Source organism: Neurospora crassa, linkage group I (genome assembly GCF_000182925.2).
Source record: "Neurospora crassa OR74A linkage group I, whole genome shotgun sequence".
Taxonomy (NCBI): Eukaryota; Fungi; Ascomycota; class Sordariomycetes; order Sordariales; family Sordariaceae; genus Neurospora; species Neurospora crassa.
Window position 1 is genome coordinate 3179329 of NC_026501.1, and position 22614 is coordinate 3201942.

The 22614-nt window shown below is 52.9% G+C and overlaps 6 protein-coding genes and 1 non-coding gene across 8 annotated transcripts; 1 reads left to right on the forward strand and 6 right to left on the reverse strand.

Annotated features, from left to right (window-relative positions):
- Positions 1–96: 96 nt before the first annotated feature.
- On the reverse strand, positions 97–3019 carry NCU02680. Of its 2 annotated transcripts, none has more exons than XM_011394697.1 (4): positions 2467–3019; positions 914–2390; positions 747–858; positions 97–604 (listed from the first exon to the last, which is right to left on the reverse strand). In XM_011394697.1, the coding sequence occupies exons 1-4, from the start codon at positions 2673–2675 to the stop codon at positions 600–602; spliced, it is 1803 nt and encodes a 600-aa protein (XP_011392999.1). In that variant the 5' UTR covers positions 2676–3019; the 3' UTR covers positions 97–599. The 2 variants fall into 2 exon arrangements, with proteins under 2 accessions (XP_011392999.1, XP_011393000.1); XM_011394698.1 differs by having other exon boundaries at positions 97–676.
- Positions 125–195, reverse strand: NCU15027. The gene has a single exon. It is a non-coding gene; the product is annotated as a tRNA-Gly (tRNA).
- A 251-nt stretch (positions 3020–3270) lies between the features above and the next one.
- Positions 3271–4686, forward strand: NCU02681 (translocation protein). Its single transcript, XM_960361.3, has 3 exons — positions 3271–3654; positions 3725–4026; positions 4100–4686. The coding sequence occupies exons 1-3, from the start codon at positions 3549–3551 to the stop codon at positions 4355–4357; spliced, it is 666 nt and encodes a 221-aa protein (XP_965454.1). The 5' UTR covers positions 3271–3548; the 3' UTR covers positions 4358–4686.
- Positions 4687–4892: 206 nt separating this feature from the next.
- On the reverse strand, positions 4893–6025 carry NCU02682 (hypothetical protein; the record flags this gene model as incomplete). Its single annotated transcript, XM_960362.3, has 1 exon — positions 4893–6025. Exon 1 carries the CDS (start codon positions 5595–5597, stop codon positions 4893–4895), a length of 705 nt encoding a protein of 234 aa, XP_965455.1. The 5' UTR covers positions 5598–6025.
- A 111-nt stretch (positions 6026–6136) lies between these two features.
- Positions 6137–9816, reverse strand: NCU02683 (hypothetical protein). The gene is made up of 6 exons (XM_960363.3): positions 9460–9816; positions 9074–9358; positions 8790–8863; positions 8324–8719; positions 7966–8239; positions 6137–7902 (listed from the first exon to the last, which is right to left on the reverse strand). The coding sequence occupies exons 1-6, from the start codon at positions 9511–9513 to the stop codon at positions 6769–6771; spliced, it is 2217 nt and encodes a 738-aa protein (XP_965456.1). The 5' UTR covers positions 9514–9816; the 3' UTR covers positions 6137–6768.
- Positions 9817–10562: 746 nt separating this feature from the next.
- crf4-3 (chromatin remodelling factor 4-3) lies at positions 10563–14217 on the reverse strand. The gene is made up of 6 exons (XM_960364.2): positions 13564–14217; positions 12924–13419; positions 12482–12818; positions 12170–12415; positions 11527–12102; positions 10563–11454 (listed from the first exon to the last, which is right to left on the reverse strand). The coding sequence occupies exons 1-6, from the start codon at positions 13793–13795 to the stop codon at positions 11419–11421; spliced, it is 1923 nt and encodes a 640-aa protein (XP_965457.1). The 5' UTR covers positions 13796–14217; the 3' UTR covers positions 10563–11418.
- Positions 14218–14481: 264 nt separating this feature from the next.
- On the reverse strand, positions 14482–21970 carry NCU02685 (pre-mRNA splicing helicase). The gene has a single exon (XM_960365.2). The coding sequence runs from the start codon at positions 21854–21856 to the stop codon at positions 15227–15229; it is 6630 nt and encodes a 2209-aa protein (XP_965458.1). The 5' UTR covers positions 21857–21970; the 3' UTR covers positions 14482–15226.
- Positions 21971–22614: the final 644 nt, after the last annotated feature.

Here is a 22614-nt window from a genome sequence, read left to right on the forward strand (position 1 = left end):
TAAGAAACAAAAAAAAGCGAGGAAAACGTGAGAGAGGAGGAAGGAAAAAAAGAGCCAAAAAGGAATGAAAAATAGAGAAGACTCTCCTCGCGCTGTTGGCAATGGGTGCAAAAGAAAAACAATATGCGCCAGCCGCGAATCGAACGCGGGGCCCATCGATGGCAACGATGGATTTTACCACTAAACCACTGGCGCCTCAATTGTAGATGACATATTGATACAGAAACTATGTTCATGAGCCACAATGCGACATGAGCAGTATCTTCAGCACTGTTAGACTAGGATATCTTTTCCATTACTCAACCCCTTTCGTCTTATTTGATGCCCAGTTCATGTCTATTTTCCATCAAAGCAGCAAAAGTCAACGCCAATGCGTCCATTGTATGTTCTCAATGTGTTTCGCCGAGGTCGGTCCAGAATGAAAGTTTCGCCGCAGATGAAGCTCCAAACCCTGTGTTGCCTTTTGTTGAAGGACCTGATCCCTCAGCTCCGTGCCTTGTGATCAGAGTTGATGGTGACATTATTAAGCCATGCGTATCCTCAGTCCACGTCCATCGAATCCTATTCGGGAGGTGGAGGCGGTGGCGGGCGTTGTTCGTTCAGCCTGACAGCAGCAAAACGCTTAGCAAGTGGTTCATCCGTCGAGTTGTGATTCCTTTGCATCAATGGGTGGTGGCTGAGGTAGGATCTGTCAACCGAGGGAAAACTAGCATCCTCAGTTCTGGGGCGCTTGGGAAGTCTCTCACCAGTGGATTCCAAGATCATGTGCAGGGTCCTCCACCCCTCTGTCGCCCGGAGTTGGAAGGCGTCGGCAAGGTCATGTTGTGTTGCTACGCGGCAAAGGAGTGCCTCCTCATCCTACGAGAAAGAGTCAGTATTCTGTCGGACCCAAGTGGAAATACGGTGAGCTGACCTTGGACAGCACGCTCATCTGCCGGATAAAGCAGAGCAAGTGGAAGTTGCTAACGTCGAATTGGTCGGACTTTTGGTTCACCTTAAGAATCTTTGCTACTGATGAGGCTTCCTGGGCTTCTCCGACAAATTCGCGATTGGCGATAGGGAAGCCGTCATTCGTGAATACCGGCCGGGGACTTTCAGGGAAACCATGGGTCAAGGTGACGAAGAGATACTCGACGGGAAATGCGGGCTTTGCATTCTCTTGGACATTTGCTCCGTACTCGTTGATCTTGCGATAGAACACCTCGGGGATGTATCGCGTCCTGCTGACTGAGCCATCGTCCTCCTCCTCTTCGCGCACCAACATTTGACCGGGGTCCGTGGAAGGTTCGATGATGTCTGCCCTGACCATCTCGACCGCATCGTTCGACATCTGATAGGCCGAGATCGAAATCTCGCCCTGCTCATTGCCAGAGATGACGCAAGTGACAAAGTTGGAGCCGAACCGGCCTGTATCGCTCCACTTGGTAGGCTTTGGGTGCTGTGCCTGGAGCCTCGCCGCAAAGCAGATCTCCTGAGCCGCGAGGAAGTAGGAATCGCTGTGTCTCTTGCAGATGGCACTTCCGTCACCCTTGCCAGCGTCCAGGAGATCCGTCCAGATCACACCCACAGGCTCCAGTCCGCATAGTCTTGCTACTTCGTTGACATCCTTCTCGTTTTCCCACGCGTTGAGAGTAACACCGTCGATCTCGTCAACCTGCGGTGGTTCGTAGATGGCTTCCACGACAGCCTTGACGCCAAGCGGAACAACATCGTATTCGAGATATTTGCCGTAGAGGATACCAAGCCGTTGACATCCCGTCATACGCCAGGGATTGAGGAACTTGTCGATGATCTGGGGCGTCGCGAACTCGACGTGGTCCACCATTCTGAATGGCTGGGGCTGGAGAGTGATGGCGCTGGGCTGGCATTTTGTGCAGATACCTTCGGGCCATTGAGGATGGCCGGATGGACAGTCCCGCTTGACTCTGTAATAGGGTTCGACAAGCGGGGGGATAAACGAAGCCCCAAGCTCGGGCTTGTTTGTCGCAGAGTTGATTTTGCGGAGGTATGCGTGTACTGACATGTACTTGATTTTCTTTTCCTCGAGATACTTTGCGTTAAACGGATCAAGGGGCATGCAGTAATCGCACATACCCTTGGGCCCGTGGCGACACATCTTATGATCGCGCCCCCTTGGGATCTTTCCGTCACGCTTGTCTAGCCGATCGTCCAGAGGCGACTGCCTCACCGTTTCCCACGGGTTCTTGATATGTTCATGCGGAGATGTCAGCGGAGGCGGGTCGATGGGCAAGTCTTCTGCAGGTAGGATCGGTTTGCCGTTGAGGCGGTTCGTGGATGAAAGCACGCTGGATTTGGTGGCTTCGCCGTTGCCTGGGCCGTCGGTCGCCGCATCGTTGTGCTTGTAGGTGACAAAAATAAGATCGCCATGGCTATTTTCAGGTCGCTAGTTAGTGTCTGGCACATAAATCGCAAGATCAGCGCGAGAGTTCCAAGGGGTCAGCTTGCCTGAGCCCAGTCTGGCCGACCTTGAACTTTGCGACCTCGCTGAGATTCTTGGCGTCGCTGCCGGTCGGATGGTTCGAGAATGTAATTGTTTTCGGGTCAACAGTCGGGGGAAGCTTGGGAATGAGTTGACGGCCAAGATCCGCAAAGGTGTCATCTTTCTCCAATGTCAGGCGGAGCATGCCATCGGGACCGCGTACCCTCAACAACATCGTGGGCGGGCTGAAAAAAAGGTGACGTCTGGGCTGTTAAAGGGTCCGACGGATCTGGTCTGTTCCTGTCGTTCGGCGAGTATAATCCGGAATCTGAATTTAAAATGTGTCGTAGGCGTCGGAAGTAGGGCGGTATCTATGAATAAAGCTTCTTGTTGCGCAAAATCTACAAGGTCACGCCAGGTCCTCGGACTCGGGGTAAAGGCACAACTGGTGACGGGATACGGGTGGTGAATTGTTGGTCGGCAGACGGGACCTGATCGAAGGGCGGGGAGCTCCACGCAACGCTGTACGATAGTTTCAGGCGTTCGTCATACGTGTGCCTGGGCGGCGGGAGTGCTGGGGCGTGCTGGGAAGTGCTGAGCAATCGAGGCATGCCTGCTGGGTTTCCAGAAGAGCCAAGAAACTCCCGGTCCCACGTCAGAGAGAGAGCCCAATGCCGGCCCGGCAATGCCCCGCACCCCTCAAAGACTTGGGAGTGACAGAAAGGGGCTGTCGCGGCAGGCATCGATTTCCACTTGCGGCATGGGCCCCTGCCACTCAGATGAAGCCAGCGCGCGCCAAGGGCCGAAATTCCATTGTCAAGCTCCCCCTGCCGCGCTGCACCGTTGCAGTTGTCAAGGTGTTCTTTCCAGGCATGGGCACTGCATTTGATAACCAAGGGAAGCACGATTACATTGCCGTCGGTGTCCATCACTCACACAACCGCAAAAGGCAAACGCATCCATCACCGGGCAACCTTCAGTTGCACGACGACAATCCTCACGCCACCTACCGCCTCTTGGTTCACTCTAGTCGCTCGCTTTCTTCCAGAGTAGAGAATACAGACATCATTTCTCGTCCGTCAATTTGACACACACTCCATCCCGAAACATGTTCAGCGTCGACTGGCGGGGGCTTGTGCTCCCCTTCGCCTATCTGATTGTCCTGACGGGCACCTTCATGACCTTTTCCACAATCTACCGCAAGAGGAAAGCCCGTATGCAACCCCCTACTCAGAAATTTCTATGCTTCTCTGGATAGAAGCCTAACCATGTTGATTCTTCCAGAGCAAAGCGCAAACCTCGCACCATGGTTCGGTCCTCACCTCCAACGCAACGTCTACCTGTCACTCCTCCACATGGAGCCCGAGAACGGATCCGAAAAGGCACCTAAAGTTCCTGAAAGTGTGCTCCGGGCGGCTCTGCTGCGCCGCGCTGTCGAAGACATCCACCGTATTATCCAGATCCGCGCCGCCAAGGCCGCCTGCAGCTCTCTTTTGCAGCGTGGAAGCATCGGCGATGATCTGTGGCAAAGGTTCCAGCGTGCCGAGAAGGAAATGGAGGAAGAGCTTCGTGATGTTGTTATGGAGGTGTGTGTTCCTTTGAAGAGGGTTACCCGTGCGGATGATTGGATGCCAGAAATGCTAATGCCCGATTCTTCAGGCCAACGCACTCGCTCCCAACTGGGGACAGAGCATCTTCCAAACCGCCAACGAGATTGCTGCCAACACTGTGCTGCGCGAGCGCCTTGACGAGATCCAGGCTCAGGCAACACAAGAAAAGGAGTGGTGGGAGAAGCGCAGGGCCACCGTTAGAAGCGAGTTCATGAAGGAACTGGAAGGGGATGAGGCTGGTACTGGTACCCCTGTGGACACCAGCTCAGTCACCTCATCGCCGTCGAACAAGAAGGGCAAGAACTAGAGGTCACGTCCTAGCGAGCGGTGCATGAGAGTGACGTGAGCATCTCGCATAGAGATCTCCGGGGTGGCTGTACAATAAGAAGAGAGGTATGGGAGGGCAGGGCAGTGTGGGGTTGTGTTGGGCAAGCAATTGCATTCTTCCATGGCGTTTATGGGTTGGGACCTGCAGCAAAATATTCAAGGGTATACTTTTTTGGGGGAGCCTCTTCAGGTCGTTTACGGGTCTTGGTCGAGATATAGTACAGCCCACAGCGCCCTTGGGTTTGGGATTCTTACGTAGACTTCAATACCTACATTGGTCAATATACGAATGAAAGCGAATCAGGCCTCAGCTTGGATAGTTTGAATTTGGGATATGGCGCTGTTCTACGCTGTAGGTATGTACCGATGTTGCCGAGCACCAGCGCTCGTTCAGTACCTCTAGTTAACCTGCCTGGCCATCTAGGTAGACCTTTTGCAAGCGAATTCTTCGGAAACTTTAAATCTTGCCCGTCTTGCTATCCCTACCTCTACCCATTGCAACAATCACTGTCAACCTAAAGATACCAACCCATCTTCCTCCTGATCTCATCCAACTCATCCTGTGCTCCCCTGACCCTCCTCTCCGTCTCTGCGATATCCTCGTCCGTCATCCCTATCGTCGACTTCAGCAGCGCTGATATGTACGTCGACATTCCATTTCCTTCGTTTTCCATAGCGGCATCATCTACCTGCACATCCCCCTTCTTTCCCCCCGTACTCATCTGCCGCATGTCCACGTCTAAACCTAAACTTGTCCCCGTCGGCAACGGACTCTCACAGCCCCTCAGCCCGATAAACCGTCCAATCCTCCTCCTCTTCTCCTCGATCCCCATGCCTGCCGGCCATGACACCGGACAAGGGTAGTGCGCCGTCCACTGGCATGGCGTGCGCTGGTGATAGAAGCTCGCTAGTCGGTCCAGCTGGTCGTCGGTCAAAAGCCAGAAGTTGAGCAACGTCTGGGGAAATTCGGGGTGCACGGTGCCACTGGTTAGCTGCACGAGGGGGGCGAGGGGGAGGGCGAGTTGGCGGAGTTTGGAGGCGAAGGTTGGGGAGAGGAGGGAGCGGCGGGTTGTGAGGGTTGCTGGGTTTTGTAATTGGTGAGAACGGGGTCGAGGGGGATGTGGTGGCTGTGACGCTGCTCCTGATGGTGTGGGAGGCGGACGGCGATGATGACCCCGAGGGTTGGGTTGTTGACCTGGGTGTTGCCCATGGTTGGACATTGTGCTTGCTGTCTCTTTTTTTCCCCTGAAGAATGATCGCGTTTCTGGCTATAAGGGGAGAATCGCAATACCAAACCTGGCCTGATTGCCCACAGACTCGCCGTTCCTACTTTGGTAGCCCTTGCTCGGTGGTTCAAGGGGAGGAACCCGAAGGTTTTTATACAGTGACAAGCAAGACCTGAAGAGGATGAACGAGACGACAAGTTTCCGGTGAATGACCAGCTCGTGATCAATTGGTCTGCTCAACGTCAGCGCTTGTTTGCGATGGGTATGACTGTGATCCGATTATAAGTGAACCTGTTTGCGAGAAACCCGACGAGGGAATTTGTAATGAGTAAATGGGTTGGTAGGTATTGAGGAACATATGATAACTGAAGTAAAGTGAAGGCTTTTTTTTTCTCGTTTCTTTTGTCGGTTCGGTTCGTGCACCCGTTGTTGCGGCAGAGTAGAATGAATAGTTGTATGATTTCTTTGAAACTATTCCGTACCCTCCCACAATGGAAGTTCCTGAAAAGGAAGGGCTAGGGAATGACCTGCTGAAAAATAAACCGACGACGACCTTTTGGATACATCAACGAAACGAAACGAAGCAGAAGCAGTTCACGATTCAAATAAGCAGACCGGAAATGATCAAATAGCCTAGCGAAGATGACCGCCGTCACTGTTGTATGGTAGACATTGCGCACGAAAGCATGTGTTTTATGTCTTTGGTGGCAGAGAAAAGCCGCTGGCGATTTCCAGAAACAGCACAGGTAGGCAGCTATACCGAACGTTGGGATGCCGTCATGGTCTTTTCTTTGTCTTCCCCCCCTTTTGTTAGGGGGGGCTTTGTCTCTTTTATCTGGATTCGAGAGGGTAACGGGATTATGCCAATCGAATACATTGTTCGGCCTTGTATGGAGGTCTTGTCGAAAACGATGTGAATGGAATGAATGCCCATGACAGTAACAATGCATTTTCCCCATGTGGCCACTCAAAATGCCAAACATAGCTTCCCATTCCATCCACATCCAAGGATGGGACATTCGAAACGAACAAAGAACGCGAACGGAAAGTTGCCCTGATGCTCTCGGCTCGGTTCTTCCCCTTTCTCCTCTTTCCCTCCATCCGCTTCCCAGCCACACACACTCACACTCACATACACACAGTACACACACCTATCCCGAGCCGATTACAGCAACCACTTAACCTTGGCAACATGATCCGCTTTCTTCTTGCTGCTCTTGACAAAGCCCATCAGCCTCAACTCTGCCAAGCCGTGATAGAACTGCACCAGCGCCTCTCTCTCGCCCAGTCCACCATCCTCCGAGTCCTCGCCCACAAGCGCGTAGTACGCAGACCATAGATCCGCCACATTGACCAACGACCCCGTCTCGAGGTACAATCGATATAGAACACACGTCGTCGGCAGCGTGGCCGACAGCGTCCCGTTGGTTTTGCTGCAGCACTCACACCCGAGATACGCATGCGGCCTCGTCAACGCTCGCTCAAAGGTCGTTCCCGGCCGCGGAACAAAGACGTCCCGGTACGGAGCCTCGGCGTCATACGCCCATGCTTCGTGCAAGAATAAACTGTCGACGGGATCGCTGTAGATATGGTGGGTGAGTAAGTCCACAAGAGCGTCGATAGCCTTACCGAAAGCCTTGTCTTCGTCCGTTAGTTTGGCCGTGTCCTGGCTGAGCTGGACTTTTTGGGCGATGACGGTTGTGCGGAGGACTTTGCTTTGGGCGGTGAATTTGCTCTTGAGGGCTTGTTGGCCTTTTTCCTGGGCTTGCTCTGCTAATGCCTCGATCTCGTCGCGGATCTCGCAGAGGGAACTGATGAGCTCCTCGGCTTCGTCCTCCCAGCCTGGCAGGTCGAGGTCGGGACTGCCGGTTCGAATGGCTGTTAGTAGGCGGTTGATCAGGGCGGGGACGTCGTCTGCTCCTAATCGTTTTATGCCGTCGATGGTGGGCGTTAGATCGAGCCCCCCTGCGAGAGCGGCCACGTAGAGATCGGTGAAACGGCCAGGAACGAGATCCATGCTTGTCAGGAGGTGTAGAGAACGCAATAGTTGCATCAGGTAATCTTGCTTTTTCTGCCGCTGCTCAACCATCTGGCGAACGAGGTAGCCATCATCTTCGACAAGTAACTGCGCATGGTTAAGCTGTCTGGCGTCCACCGCGGCCTCGACGTGTGCCTTGAAGGAGTCAAGCGTCCGCACAGCCTGAATGTGCTCAGGTTGAAGAAGCTGACGGGTGAGGGACTTTTCATCCGCAAGCAGAACACTCAAAGGATTCGCGTAGAAGTGACACATGTAGGCGTACTGAATGATACCATATATATCAGCCATGGTAAACGTCCTGATGAAGAATTCAGTCGGACTTACCTTGATAGAGCTGATGAACACCCGAATGCCAGCAACCTGATCCCGCTGGCGATCGAGCAAACTCCTCAGTAACGTAGGCCCCAGGCGAAGTGTCGCCTGCGTCCCAGCAATGGCGCTCTTGAAGACATTATCAAGAACCAAATCTGCCTGGACGACATCGAACTTGGCACCAAACAATTGTCGGGCAGTAGACTTGAGGAGTCGCGCCTGGAACAATTCCACCGAGGTAGCGATGCCAAAGAGTACGGAGAACTGGATGCGCCCCTGCCATGAACTGTATTACCCAGACCTGTTTAGCCACGCCGCCTCGTGGGGAAAAATAGCAAGGAACGGAGTAAAAAATTGACGGTCAACTTACTGGAAAAGACCAAGCAGATCAGTCAACAACGAGCTCTCAAATGCCTCGCTATCCTCAAACGCCACAACAACTCGCCGCGACGAATCCTGCTGCACGCCGAAAAAAGCGTGTAATCCCTCTAGGTCATAGTCGAGATACTTCCTGCCATCCCGGCCTAAGGCGACCTCGGTGTCTTCATCCCCATCGCCGCCGTCAAGAGACACCTGCGCAGTGGCGTCTCTTATTACCTTCTTGAGCGCCGCCTTGAGGTTGGGTGCCCCAGCCGCCCGTAGACGAACAAACCGGGCTTGTGTGGCTTTCCCGAGAGCCTCGGAAAGTTGTTCGAACAGGAGGTCTTGGGAGGCGATATTGGGGCCGGTGATGATGAAGCCGGCTGGGATTCTGGTTCCTCTTGTTCTGTCTTGTGTCAGTGCCGGTTTCCCTTCAACTGATGAGATCAGATCGGGAAGGGGGCATCACCACTTACGCATCACCTTCAGCGTCACGTATAAATGAGCTGACATCCTCCAGGGTCGTTCGGTTTGCCTCTCTTAGTACGTTCTTCACTCGTAGAACTCAAGTTAGCGATTTTTGTCCATCAACAACAACACATCCAAAGCGCAATGTCACTCCCCCTTTTCTGCCACCGTCTAAGCCTATAGCTCCCCCAGGAGATCGAAAACTCATCGGCAAGTCACTCATCTTCATCCCCTCCCCTCGGGACAAGGTAGAGACCCAACAAATCACACAAACAACGAAATCAAAACCTACCTTGATTCGTCCATCCAGAACCGGCCATGCCGTATCAAACACCTGCCTCCTCAACCCCGCAGCTTCCAAACTCTCCTTCCCCCCGAACAATTGAGAAAAGGCAGCAGCAGCAGTCGTTGTCGTCTCCGTCTCCTCCTCCGCATGTGGTGCTACTCCCGCATGATCGGCGGCAGAGGCAGACCAAGCTCGTGTACTACCGACTCTCCGCTTTTTTACTGGCCGAGCTGTTTTCTCTTGTGGTAGGGAGGTATGGTGACCTGCTCTTGGGTTGAAGATGTAGACTGCCTGTTTTTCACGAGTGTGATTCAGTAAGTAGGGCTGCTATGAAGAACCGCGTTCGAGGCAAATTGTGAAACAAGGGGGACATAAAACGTAAACATACTTACCCGGTGATCATCTTCCTCAGAGAGAGTTGGGTTTTCGTCGTGTGTCTCTGCCATTTTGATTGGTGAGGTTACCTTGGCTGATTAACCAGAAATCAGGTATTTTTTCAGGGAAGCGCAAGGTGTAAGAAATGTAAATGGATCCAATGTGTAAAAAGAGTTGAAATGTTTGGACACTTATCGATCCCCGTACGGCTTCCAGGTAGTTAGATGCTAATGGAAAGTACTCGACATCCTCCTGTGTAGCCGTTAACGAAATCGTAAAGAGACGGGAACTAATCCAACATCAAGTTCAGGGATGTTTGTCTCATGAAACGGCGACGTCAACCTATATTTTGAAGGAACGCGTCTCAAACAAGCTCGTCCATTCACGTCCCTGGCCATGATCTCAGGACACTCACTGCTGGAGCTTTGGAGGAGCAGCGCTAAAGGTGTAAGCCACAGCACCTCATGCGCCACTAACACTCCGACTTTGTAGGGATTAGCTCGTTAATGGCCCCTGTGGATATCCCAGCGATTCGCCCCGGGCCGTCCTTCCTAAACTCTGTCCGCCCATCTTGTTCATATCATGCTTGATCAGGAAAAAACCAAAAAAAAAAAAAAAAAAAGCCATGAACGAGTGAATCACGATGACTACTTGTTACGCGAGTAGTTGAGATCTTGCCGTCATCAAATCACAACGGAATCATTCTCATTCACTCCAGCAACAGCCTCAAAGAGTGCTCTCATCAGACACTTATCGTCAACTCAGTTGGTACTTATGGACATTTCATTTCATCAAACATGTAATCTCAGCTATACCTTCGCAAGTCTTGTCATCATAGGTAACTAGCCTCTCCACCGGATCACCCTTCAACCGAAGAAGCGCACCCCCATCTTAAGTGGTCCAACCAATTTGCCGTTGAGCACCAGATCTGTCTGCTTTAGTAAAGGAGCGAAGCATACAGAGCCAGTCCCAAAGTAGACACCCGAAAGCAAAGGACCACAAGCACAAAGGACTAACTTTGTTTGTCATATCGAGACGTCTTCCTCTTCCTCCTCCTCCTGAATTTTCTTCTTCTCCTGTAGGCAATTGACCAAGAAAGACCCTGATGGAAATATATGAAAATAACCAAATCATCATGATCGTTGTAGTGCCTGTTTATACTCATTATTTCGGCGTTCTCTTCTTCCAATCCACCTCGTTGAGATAACTTGGCTTTTCCTTCCCCCCTTTGGAATCCCCTTCGCTGATCTTCGTGTTTCCAGATACTTGTAACAACAAGACGGATGAAACCCTGAGGAAGAATCCTGTACGGCCTGAATACCTAGGAAAAGGCATGCATGTATCTCGTAAAAGCCAACAAACCCCACAAGAACAACAGCAAAACAATAACACCCTTAGATAGTGATTTGATGACCAATGGTGGAATATGAATATGTTGCGCGAGAGACCAAAAGACGAACGGATGGACAGATAGACACCAAACGGAATCAAAAAGGGAGGAAGGAAATGCAAAACCACCACCAAACTAGTTATACAGAAACATCTTCTTTCTTTCGCTGACTCTCTCCCTTCCACATAACTGTGACCGAAATCCTCATTCGGCACTTCCATATCTAAGTCCAAGAAAAGGAACATCAATGCGCCACTATTTCGCCTTCTGAGGATTTCCGTATTTCCTAGAGCCTTCCACTTAATAGCATATTCAAAGCGGCGACTATTAAACAGTTCCACACAAGTCCTGATCGTCAATTCGGACGCAGACAAACACAAAACTTGTCTGTTTCCTGGCCTTTACGTATTCGTCAGGAACACGGGAGACACTCGAGAGAGTTTTGTATACAGCGATCGCACCGACCGCTATTGGAGGGTGGCCGGACACACTTTCGCTTGCTCGTTCGGCACTGGCGACATGAAATCGGCTGCCCTCTCAACCCAAGATGTACAGGCTGCTCGGGAGTACTGAGCCCGTACCCTCCTCAGGCAGCAGCCTCAGCCGTCTCAGAAGGCTTTGTCTGCATTGCCTTTCATTAGTTTGTGTCTTCATGTCAAGTGACTTGTGCAGTCTGGGGACAGATGCAACATACCTCTTCGGTCTCTGCCTTCTCAGTCTTCTCCTCCGCATCCTTCTTCTCGGTCTTCTCCTCCATGTCCTTCTTCTCGGCCTTCTCCTCGGCCTTCGCATCGGCCTCCTCCATCTTGGAGTCGCCATCCTTGTCCTTGGGGGCCTCCTCAGCCTTGTCAGATGTGACCGGCTCTTCGTTCTTGCCCTTGGCGCCGTTGGTCTTGCTGCCGTTCTCCTTGGCCTCCTTCTCGGCCTCCTTCGCCTTGCCGTTGACGCCATTAGTGGTAGCCTCCTTATCAGCTGAGGGGGCGGACGCGGAGGCAGCTTCGCCGGCAAGGAGCTTGTTCCATTTGTCCAACAGTGTTTGCGAGCGAGGCTTAAACTTGAACTCCTCTTCCTTGGGGATGTTCTCGAGCTTAAGAATAGCCTTGAGCACCTTGTTGATCTTCGTGGCCCTGATGATGCTGACTTCAAGATCTGGGAACGCTTCCAGCTTGGTCAAGAACTCAGACATGACCTTCATCTCTTCGGGCTTGGGTTCCTGGTCTCTGGTGAGCAGGCCCTTTTGAAGCTTATGACGGAGGAACAACACCTCACGCTGTTGAAGTCATGACAAGTCAGCAATTAGCACTCTCTAAGCTCGAGTTTCCCGTGCATCAACATACCTCCTTGCGAGTATGTTTCTCCTCGGGCGTCAATTCTTGCTCCTTGGGAGTAGCGGCTTCCTTCTCGCCCTTCTTCTCCTCCGTCTCCTTAGTCTTCTTGGCCGGCTTAGCCTTCGAGGCCTTCGCTTCCGCTGCGGGCTTAGCAGTCTTGGGGGTGGCCGCGGCACCGTTGGCGGTCTTGGCGGTCGAATTAGTTGTCAACTTTATCTTGGGCTTCTTGACCGACTCTGACCGCTGAGGAGTTTCCTGTTCCCGTATTAAATTAGTTAGCGCATGTTAGCCACTTCTTGCCCAGACGCAACTGCGGCTCACCTCTACCGGCTCTTCTGCCTTTCTCTTCTTTGCCTTCTTCTTGTCGGTCTGGGGCTGCTCGTCGCTCGCATCGGCCATCTCAACGTCCTCATCCTCGCTGACAGCGGTCTTGGACTTCTTTCCCTTGGGAGTGGCGGCAGCCTTGGCAGCCTTGGCCTTCTCCTGCTCAATCAGCTCCTCCTGGAACCGCTGCAGAACCTCCTTGTAGAAAGACAAGGGGTGGGACTCGGCAGCCAAGTGGTGCGCAGCTGCAAGGTCCTTGCGCATCTTGTCCATCTTCATATCCTTGATGGCTGCAGGATCGAGCTCGATGAGCTCTGTGTTGACCACCCAGCCGCTATCGTTCGAAGTAAGATCAGTCTGGTTAGCTAGGAACCCGGAATGACGGCTAGATCGAGCACACAAGCAGGTTCGCGACGTAACTGCTAGTCCAAAAACTTACAATTCGTTGGTGTGAAGATACATGACTGGATAAGTACGGTCGTGTGCTCTCTTGCCGCCATCGGCAAAGTCTTCGCGGTAGGTGCCATCAGGACGCATGGCGGAGACGGGCCGCGACTTGATGAGCGACTGGGGAAGCATGTCCTCATCGCAGATGATAACTGGCCATTGGGGGAAGCCCTTCAGCTTGACGTAGTAGTGGTCGCCAGGCTGCGCATCGAGATGGAGCTGCTTCGTCTTGCCAGCCTTCTTGCTGGGCTTAGAGCCACCGCCGACGGACTTGCGACGACTGCTCGAAGACTTGCTCTTGGACGTGGCGGCTGCGGAAGCAGCAGGACTGGCATCGTCGGTCTGCTGAGTTTGCGCTGCCGACTCGGGAGCGGGAGTCTGGGCGGCACTAGCATCGGCCATTTCAACGTCGGACTTTTCTGTTTGGTCTTGTTCGGGCTTATCTGTGACCTTGTCGTCGGACTTGTCGACGGGCTTGTCCTCGGTGTCTAATGATAGGAGAAAGTTACAATTAGCTAAGATGCTCTGAAGGGATGATTGCGGGTGGGCGGATAGATGGTTGACGGATGATGGGTGGTGAATGGTTGCCTTCTGGGTGGCCGGGCAGGTGAATGGTGGTGGATTCTAGATACCTCGGGCAGCCTTGTCCGACTCTTGTTCGGCTGGCGCTTCGCTAGGCGCAGGCGCAGCAGTCTCACTAGCACTGGCCGCCTTCTCCTCGGCGGCATTGGCAACGGCAGGTTCCTCCTTCTTTGCCTCGCCGGCTTGGGTAGTCGCAGGTGCAGGCACGACCTCCTTCTCAGCAGCCGGTGTTGGCGACGCGGCCGCAGCAGCCGGCGCGTTGGTCGTGGAGTCGTCAGACATGGTATGTGATGGAGTGGGTGATGGTACGAATCCGGGTTGCAGCGGGTGGCGACGTGATGTCAGAGAGCTAGAGCTAGTATCAACGGACCGTGGGTGATGGATGCCGCGATGGTCGAAGTCGGATTCCAATCAGATGCTGATTCCGATCGGGAGGTGGAAAGAAACAAGAAAAAAAATAAAAAATAAAAAAAGACAGAAAAGGGACACGACGCGTGATTGCGCGTGGAGAATTGGATGGATGGATGGCGGGTCGAGGCTACCGAAAGCTTGTCGGCTCGTTGGTGGCTATCTACGTCAACGCGCGCGTGACTTTTTGTTGATGATGCGATAAGCTTCCCAAGGTCGAGGTAGCGCTGATGCTGTCGATTTGCAGGTTGATGATGATGATGGTGATGATGATGGATGGGCAACGGCAACCGTGGACAGATGATGGGAGGACGGGGCGGGTCACAATGCGCAGAAGCTTGGACAATGGAGAGGATCCGTACTACTGGGCGGAAAGGGAAAGTAGTCGAAGGGAAGCTTTGCAGTTAACAAGTCCTTGTTTCTTCTGTCTTCGCGAAAGAGAGAAATTATTTGAAGGTGAGCGAGACTTGGTCCGAGCGTCGCCTGCCTTCTATGGAACTCTAGTGATGTCTTGCGGCTTGTCCGCGGGAGGAGCAAGGAGCCGACCGGAGCTGGGCGCTGTATGGAGGGATTGGCAATGAACGCCATCCATCGGCTCTACACTACCTGGCCGGGCGAATGACACTCTGCCTTTGCTCGCTCCGTCATCACCACCACCACCCTTACCTCCGTACGGAGAGGAGAGATATAGACGTATACAAGAACCCATGTTTCCGCCCGCCACCTCCTCATGCATCATCAGGCCAGATATCCATCAAGATCCCACGACTCGATGCCAACAACCATCGTCCACCGCGACCTGACTGAGTGAGCCCTATAGTTGCTGCCCATCCGGGTTGACCCAGCCAGCCATGAATCCACAGTTGAACTGCTGTCCCCAGATCGTCATCCGTCATTCCCCTTTCCATCCATCCACAACCCGGAACCCCCATCCCAGCCCAGCCCCAAACATTCCCAGACAGGCCTCTCCCGACACTCTCACGCAGCGGTCGTGAAACCCCGCACCACTCCAGACTTGGGCCTGAAGCTGACACCCTAAGCACCACTAGGCGTGCCAAAACCACCCGGCACATGTATCCGCGAACCGATGGGTGAGGAGGGTTGCTAGATAACCGAAGATGATGCATTCTCGTTGAACTACTGCGTTTTTTTTTCCCCTGTGTCATACACATCCACATATACCGTACCGCCTCAATTGCCAGGTAGATGGGTTGTCAGTACTTGCCTTGCATTACCATACATAAACACCTAATCAGTCTCCATTCCCTATCAATTGTCCACCACCACCTCCTCCTCCTACTCCTCCTACTCCTCCTCTTCCTCCTCCTCGTCGCTCTCATCAACATCCATTCCCTCCTCCACCATGACCGAAAACGCCGGATCCTGATCAACACCGACATAGCTGTCGCTCATCAACATTAGCTTCAGGTCGTGGCGACCAGGCGTAGGCACCGTAAACTCCAGCCTGACGTTGAGCTTCTTGCCAATGGTGACCCGCTTGATCGCCAGCAGAGTCTTGGAGCTCTCCTCGCCAACCACCAACCACCAATTCTCCGTCTTCTTGCCAGGGTAAAACGGAGCGTGCACCGTAGGATCAAACTCCTCGTCCTCATCAACCTCGCGCTCAATGTTGATCTTGAGGTATGCAGGCTCGTTCGCCCGAATGTTGTCCTTGTCTTCAAGCTCGAACTCCAACGAGACGTCGGGGTACTTGTTGTTGGTGAACTCGGCAGCCTGGGCGAGCTGGGCCTGAGACAGACCAAGGTCCCTGACCAGAGAGGCGTAGTCGGCGTTCTCCTCGGGGTTCATCTTCTCCATAAAGTCGAAGATGTCTCGGATACCGTACTTGTTGGCCGTTTTGATGACCTCCGTCGTGAAGTTGGGAATCTGCTTGAGCGGGCTATCCCGATCCCACATCGCTTGCACCACCATCTGGGACATTTCCATGGCGTTCATGGCGTTGAGGTGACCATCCGACGAGAGAATGTCAACAGTAGCGCTCAGCAGGCTGAGCACCTTGGTGAGGATGACCTCTTGATCCTTTGCGAGATCGATGGGGAGGTTCATCCTGGAGAAGTGGGCCTGCAAGAGAACGAAGGCCTTGAAATGCGGTGAATCAAAGACAGGCTCGGCCATCTTGACGGGGACACTCTCGTAAATGCGACGCAGAATGACTTCTTCATGTCTTCTGATCTGGATCGCTTCAAACTCGGTAGCCGACGTCACGATCTCGAGGATACCCTTCAGCTTTGTCTTTGCCGTCAGCGAAAGAAGGAAGGTTTGCATCGTAATGTACGAGATGTTGTAGTAAGCAGCAATCATGGCGGCGTTCTGAGGAGCAACGGTGCCGTCATCCTCATCGAAGTCGATGATCTTGGACTCGGCCAGATCCTTCAAGGTAGCCTCAACCATGTCGGAGAGATACTGGCTGAGACCGTCGTGCGTAGGGTCTGTCAAACTGTAGTAGCTTGGGTTGGCGAGCAGGCGGCGGTAGAAGTAAGTAAAAGTAGCCCAGTTGATGGCATCTTCACCTGACTCAATCATCTTGGTGCTGATTTCTGTCACGAAGGCATCGTGGAGGAAATTGTGCAGATGAGACTCGACAGGGAGGGCTTCGTTGAGGAACTTCTTGTAATACTCCCGCTTGACCGCAGGAACCATCAAGACACCGCAACCACGCCCAGCCTTATTCTGCTGGAGGGCCTTGCCAAACATTTGCAAAACCTCGCTCAGGGGATAATCAACATAGCGGTGCTCCCTGCCCTCGAAATACTGGGTGCCCATAACAACTACCAGATGAGCAGTGCAATCAAGCTCCCAGCACACATCGCGAGAGGCGATCAGCACCTGGATGGCGCCGTTGTTATAGAGATGCTTGACGATGCGCTTGTCATTGAGACTCAGGGCTTCGTGGTAGTAACCAACACCGTGCTTCAGGGCCTCAGCTAATGCCGCTTCTTGAACGCGATCAAGGAGCTTTTGGATCTGCTCAACGTCTACATGAAGGAAACGATCTTCATCATCGTCAGCCAAGCAGGCGGTGAGGATATCTCGTGCCGTGGCTCTTGTTTGCTTCCGACTGGGCACGAAGATGAGAGCAGATTGGTCGGGAGAAAGCTGAGTAACGGCCAGATAAGTAGGCTTTGCCATCGCCAGCATGAGGGACGGAAAGTGGGGGATGGAGTATGACTGAATGTGCAATTCCAATGGAATAGGTCGCACATGCGGGCTGAAGTTGTAAATGTCGTGCTTTTTCGCGTCGATCCATTCGCCAACATCACGAGCGTTGGCAAGAGACACACTGAGGCCGACAATCCTTAGTGGCAACTCCGTTTGGGTCCTGATATAGTGCATCCGCGAGACGATGATCTCGTAGACGTAGCCCATCTGGCCACCAAGTAAGTGCAGCTCGTCAGCGATGAAAAGCTCTACCGTCTGAACGTTCTTCCTCCTCTTCCACTGCCGCGACAGGACATCCCACTGCAGCGGTGTGGCCATGATGAGGTCGCCTTGCTCCAGGAGCCTAAGGTCAGTGGTCGTCTCTCCTGTAAGCTTCACAATGTCCTTGCCGCCGCGGAGGTTAGCAAACCGCTTCTGCCAGTCCTGGAATCGCAGATCTACGAGTTCCTGGAAAGGTGCAATGTAGACGGCCCGGCCGTGTTCCTTCTTAGCCCAGTGGCGCAGCAAGGCAAACTCGGCACAAACAGTCTTGCCACTGCCCGTTGGTGAGCAGATGAGGACGTTGTTGTCAGTCTCGTACAGGGACTTGAAAGTCTGTGTTTGCACCTTGTTGAATTGTTGCCAATCAGGATACAGCGCGGAATAGTCCTTGGCCTTCAAGGCATTGACCGGTAGTGGTTGCAGGTCAAGCAGTTCGGTGTGAGGAGGGAATCTCTCTGGGAGAATGAGTTTCCTGAACGACACGGGCAGACGTGTCTCGGAATGCATCCACCTGTCGGAAATGACGGAGATAAAATAGTTGGGGGGCATGGGCTCAGTAATGGGTACAGTGAATTCAACAATGTGTTCGTTGGACTCGGACTCCGCATAGTCCTTGCGCAGGATGAACTGATCATGGAAAAGAATGTCTTCCCCATCGCAATCTTCTACGATAATCCAAAAGCTCTCGGAAAGCCCATGGATATCGGCATCCCATTCGAAGTTTGGCGTGATCGCAAGCTCAATGCGCAGCATCGACCTTGTCATGGGCTGCACCTGGGCTTGGACCTCGACGCGGGGGAACTTGGCCACCAGGCTGCAAACAGTCTTGCCCGCCTTGGGTAGTCCGAGAAGCTCGCCCATCCGAGGAGGGTCCAGATCGAAGTAGCTGGAAAAGGGCACGTCGATCCTTTCAGCCTTCCTGATAATCTCAACAGGACAGTTGGGGAACTGTCTCAGCGGCGACATGGTTGGCCACATCCTCTTCTCGGCCATCTTGCACAGGTTCAGGGCCAGCTTAGCAACTGATGCCCATCCCTTCTTCATCGTGATTTCAAAGATAGCCCGAAGAATACGACCAGCAGATTGCGTAACGTAGACCATGTCAGCCATGAGGGCGAGACCCTCCAGCTTCAGACGAGAGATGAACGCCTGTAACAACACGTTGATCTTTGCGGTAGGCTCCTCAATGCTCTCCTTGACCGGAATGGGTACCTTTGCCAGGAGCTTGGCCAATTCCAGCTTTTCTTCTTGCCGAACAGGAATGTACTTGAATTCGGCGCTCTGAGCGAATACTCGGAAGAGTTCGACATCGGTGATAGAGGGTTGAATCAACTTGTTGTAGGTATCCATCGAACCATAGCTGATGTAGTAGTGCGAGGCGATGCGGCCAAGTTCAGTGGACTGAAGCTTTCCGGTCTTCTCGTCATACTTGATTAGATTTGACTTTTTCAGCACAGTAGCAGCGGAATGTATTAGGTCGACACGTTTTTGCTCCAAAGCTTCATCATCCTCGTACTCTGCCCCAACTTGGTAAAGACCAGGAGAGCGAAGCATACGAACAAAGAGGTAGGTATAGCCAAGCCACTCTACACCTTCGTCACGGCTTCTGACATTGCCCAGCACGATTTCAGCATTGAGGTTATCAACCAACTTGCTAGCAAATTGACTTTCAATGGGTAACTGCTGGTTAAGGAGCGAAAGGTAGTACTGCATCTCTCCCTGGGTGGTGATGATGATACCTTCACCATAGGTGTCGAACTGAGGACGACCGGCACGACCAAGCATCTGCAGCACATCCTGAGGACTGAGCTCAACCCAGCTACCTTTTTCAGGCGAGTACACTTGCGTGCCCTTGATGATGACGGTATGGGCTGGAAGGTTGACACCCCAAGCAAGAGTGGCTGTGCACACAAGAACCTGGATATGGCCACTGGCAAACAAATCTTCGACGTCGGTACGATCAGCACGACTCATACCAGCATGATGGATACCGAAGCCATAGGGCAAGATATCCTTCAGATCGGTGTTGTTGACAGAGTTGGAGGCTTCGCTCAGGACTTCACGGGTTCCGGCGTCGTGCTTCAAGATCTGGTTGATGGTGTCCATTTCCAAAGCCTTGTCCCTGATGTACCTGGCGGTCTTTGCCGTTTCCTTTCTGGAATGGACAAAGATGAGCATCTGATTGCGATTCTGTCCTACGTGCTCCAAGACCTTTTGGTAGGTGATATCATTCATGGTCTTTAACTGCTTGATGGCCTTTCTGTCCGTGACGCCGATAAACTCTTGACGGAGGGGGCAAGGGCGGAAGGTACCATCGAAGTGGAAGAGCCCGGTGTTCGTATCCACACGCAGGAAGCTCGCTACGTCGCGGTAGTTGGGCAGAGTGGCAGACAAGCCCACAATGCGAACAGGCTCACCGGTCTGCTCTGTCTTGCGGATGGTTCTGGCGACAATGCTTTCAAGCACAGGACCACGGTCATCGTGAAGGAGATGGATCTCGTCAATAATAATCAGGCGGACCAGGTTGGTGTAGGAGAGATCAGTAGCCTTTCTCGTGATGACATCCCATTTTTCGGGGGTCGTAACGATAATCTGCGTTTCCGAGATCTGTTGCTTAGTAAGTTGCCGATCGCCAGTGAGTTCGGCCACCCTGATACCGAATGGTTCGAGACGCTTTCCGAAGTTGCCGACCTGTTCTTGAACAAGGGCTTTCAAGGGCGCGATATAGACGATCTTGAAGGCGTCCAGGTCGATCTCGCCGGCTTCGTTTCTATGCTTCCCGATCTCACGAAGGATGGTGAGCATCGCCACGTTGGTCTTGCCAGAGCCCGTCGGAGCACAGACAAGCATGTTTCCATCATCACCAAAGGCAGTAGGATAGCACTTTGACTGAATCTTGTTTAACGATTTGGCCGTGCTGAAAGGTATCTGAGCCCACTCAGGCATTTCAGAAATCGGGACATGGGCGTCGCTGGGGTCGTTGCGCTTCTTTGGTGGGGGCACATGGATTTCTTCATAGCCCTTGAAGGTGCGCTTTGTCGAGCCCTCGGGAAGTCGTACTTTGGGATTGGTCATAAGGTGGTTACCCTGATCGAATATGAGGTTCTCCAGGTTTATTAACTTGCGTGGCTGCAGACCTCCGACTAGCTGTCCCTCGGGACGCTCAGGCTTTTGGCCTTCCTTATCAGCAAAGGCCCCCGAGTCAATGTCCATCTTGATGTCCATCTTGATCTTCTTCTGGCCGCCGTCGGTCTTGCCTTCCAGCTCGTCCAGAATCCAACGCAGACCCTCAGAAGCCATCTCCCGCTTGATCGTATTTCTCTCCTCCTCATTCTCAGCTCTGGCCAGCCGAGTAAGCCATACGACCTTCTCCCGGTTAGCAATGAGTTTTTGCACAAGCTCGTGGTGTTCGTAATCAAAAAGCTCCATCAAGTCGTTTTCGATGTCGCGGAGCTGCTTTTCTTCACCACCTGGCTCATCGGGCTCGCCGGAAAGAGTCTTGAGCGCAGACATTGTCTTATCATGCTGGATATGTGCGTCGGGATATAGCCGGCCAATCTGGCGTTGTAACCAGAACGCATCGATATCTCTGGCGGGTATGGAATTGTCGTCAGACCCGCTTTTCTTCCCTTCCGGTGCTGAATCGATGACCATGGCCTCGCCGTTCAGAATATCTTCGACCACCTCCTCCTGACCTCCTTCACCATCGACCACCTCGTTGCTGTCAGGCAGCTCTTCATCCTCCGCAAAATCCTCCTCATCGGAAGATTCGTCCCGAACAACATCAACCATGCCATCATCATCTTCATCGTTCTCGAAGTTGACCGCAACACCCTGGCGACCGTCAATCTCGTCGTCGCCTTCTTGCCTAGCATCGCCCGCATCCTCGTCTTCATCTTGAGCGTCGTAATCCGTGATCTTTTTGCCGAGATTTATGAGCTCGTTGAACTGCTTGGGCCCCATCGAGACTCCAAGAATATCATCAACCTCCTTCTTCTTGTCAAAATCCTTCAGGTCGTCATCCTTGAGATATTCGAGAACCGCGTCAGCAGCACTGCGAACGACCTCATGGGGCACGTCGCCCAAGTGTTCGGCGACAATGGTGAGGATAAGGTTGAAGGCATCGCGCGTCGGCTGCGTTCGAGGGCGGTAGCGGAGACCTTCGATAAGCGCGTCGGCGCCAGTAAGAATACCTCCACCTCTTGTAGCGGACTCGAGTTTGCCCTTCTTCTTCTCTCGTTGCAGGATATCAGCACCTTCCCTTAGACTGCCCCGCTCGACGTCGGGCATGGCGCCCGCCTTCTTGGGCTTTGGTGCTGAGTCGCGAGCGACTCTGGAGCCCATATCTTTGATGGACAGACGCCCGGCTAGGGACTCGGGGTCTCCCGTGGCCTCATCGGTACGCCTCGTGACGAAACGACGGTCCGCCTGGAGAACCAGGTTGGACATGGCCGAGTATTTATATTGCGACACATCGCGGTGGTGGTCCGTCATCTTGCCAGCTCGGAGAAGAAAAAAAGAAATCTATGAAATGTTTTGAGGTATACGTCAAGATCGAAGTAGAGGTCGTAGCGGATGGAAGAGTCTCGATCTGGTGATATCTTCAACTCGGCCTTTGGGGATAAAATGTGCTTGTTCTTGCGTGCACGCAGTGGCGATAAATTAGCCCGAGCCCGGCCCGAACCAAGCGTTGGTTTTGCTGGCTGATAAGTAGTATTTCGCCGGTCGCATCGATGGGTAGATCAAGAATCTGGGGTCGGGCGGAAACAGAGATGATGGGTTTCCGACAGAAGTCTGTCGCGGTTGTCGCGAAAGGAAGGTTGGAGTTTGGCGTTCAGTTTGGAAAGGTTGAGCCAGAGGCGTGGTTCTTGCCAGCCAGCAGGAACTTACTTGGCTTGGTAGGGGTGGCAAGCGGTGCAGAGATAGGTGTGGCTCCAGTCATGACGGCTGGAAATTTTTATGCAATGCTGCCGTCGTCGACTCTCATTGGCTGCCTGGACAGCACGTAAACACACTGAACAGCTGGAGCTTGACCTTGCTGTCAGGGCGGTGTTAGTGCATAGGCGGAGACCCCGTGGGGTGTGTAGAGGTTGGTCAAGGTGCACTAACAAACATCCTAAAGGTGGTAGGCACAATCATCAACACGATCTCAACCCATCGAGCAACTCGAGATAGGTGGCAGAAGTCTGATCCATGGGCTCCGACTTCTACGATACCTCTTTTTCATACCACCAAGAGGGACGAATCGTATT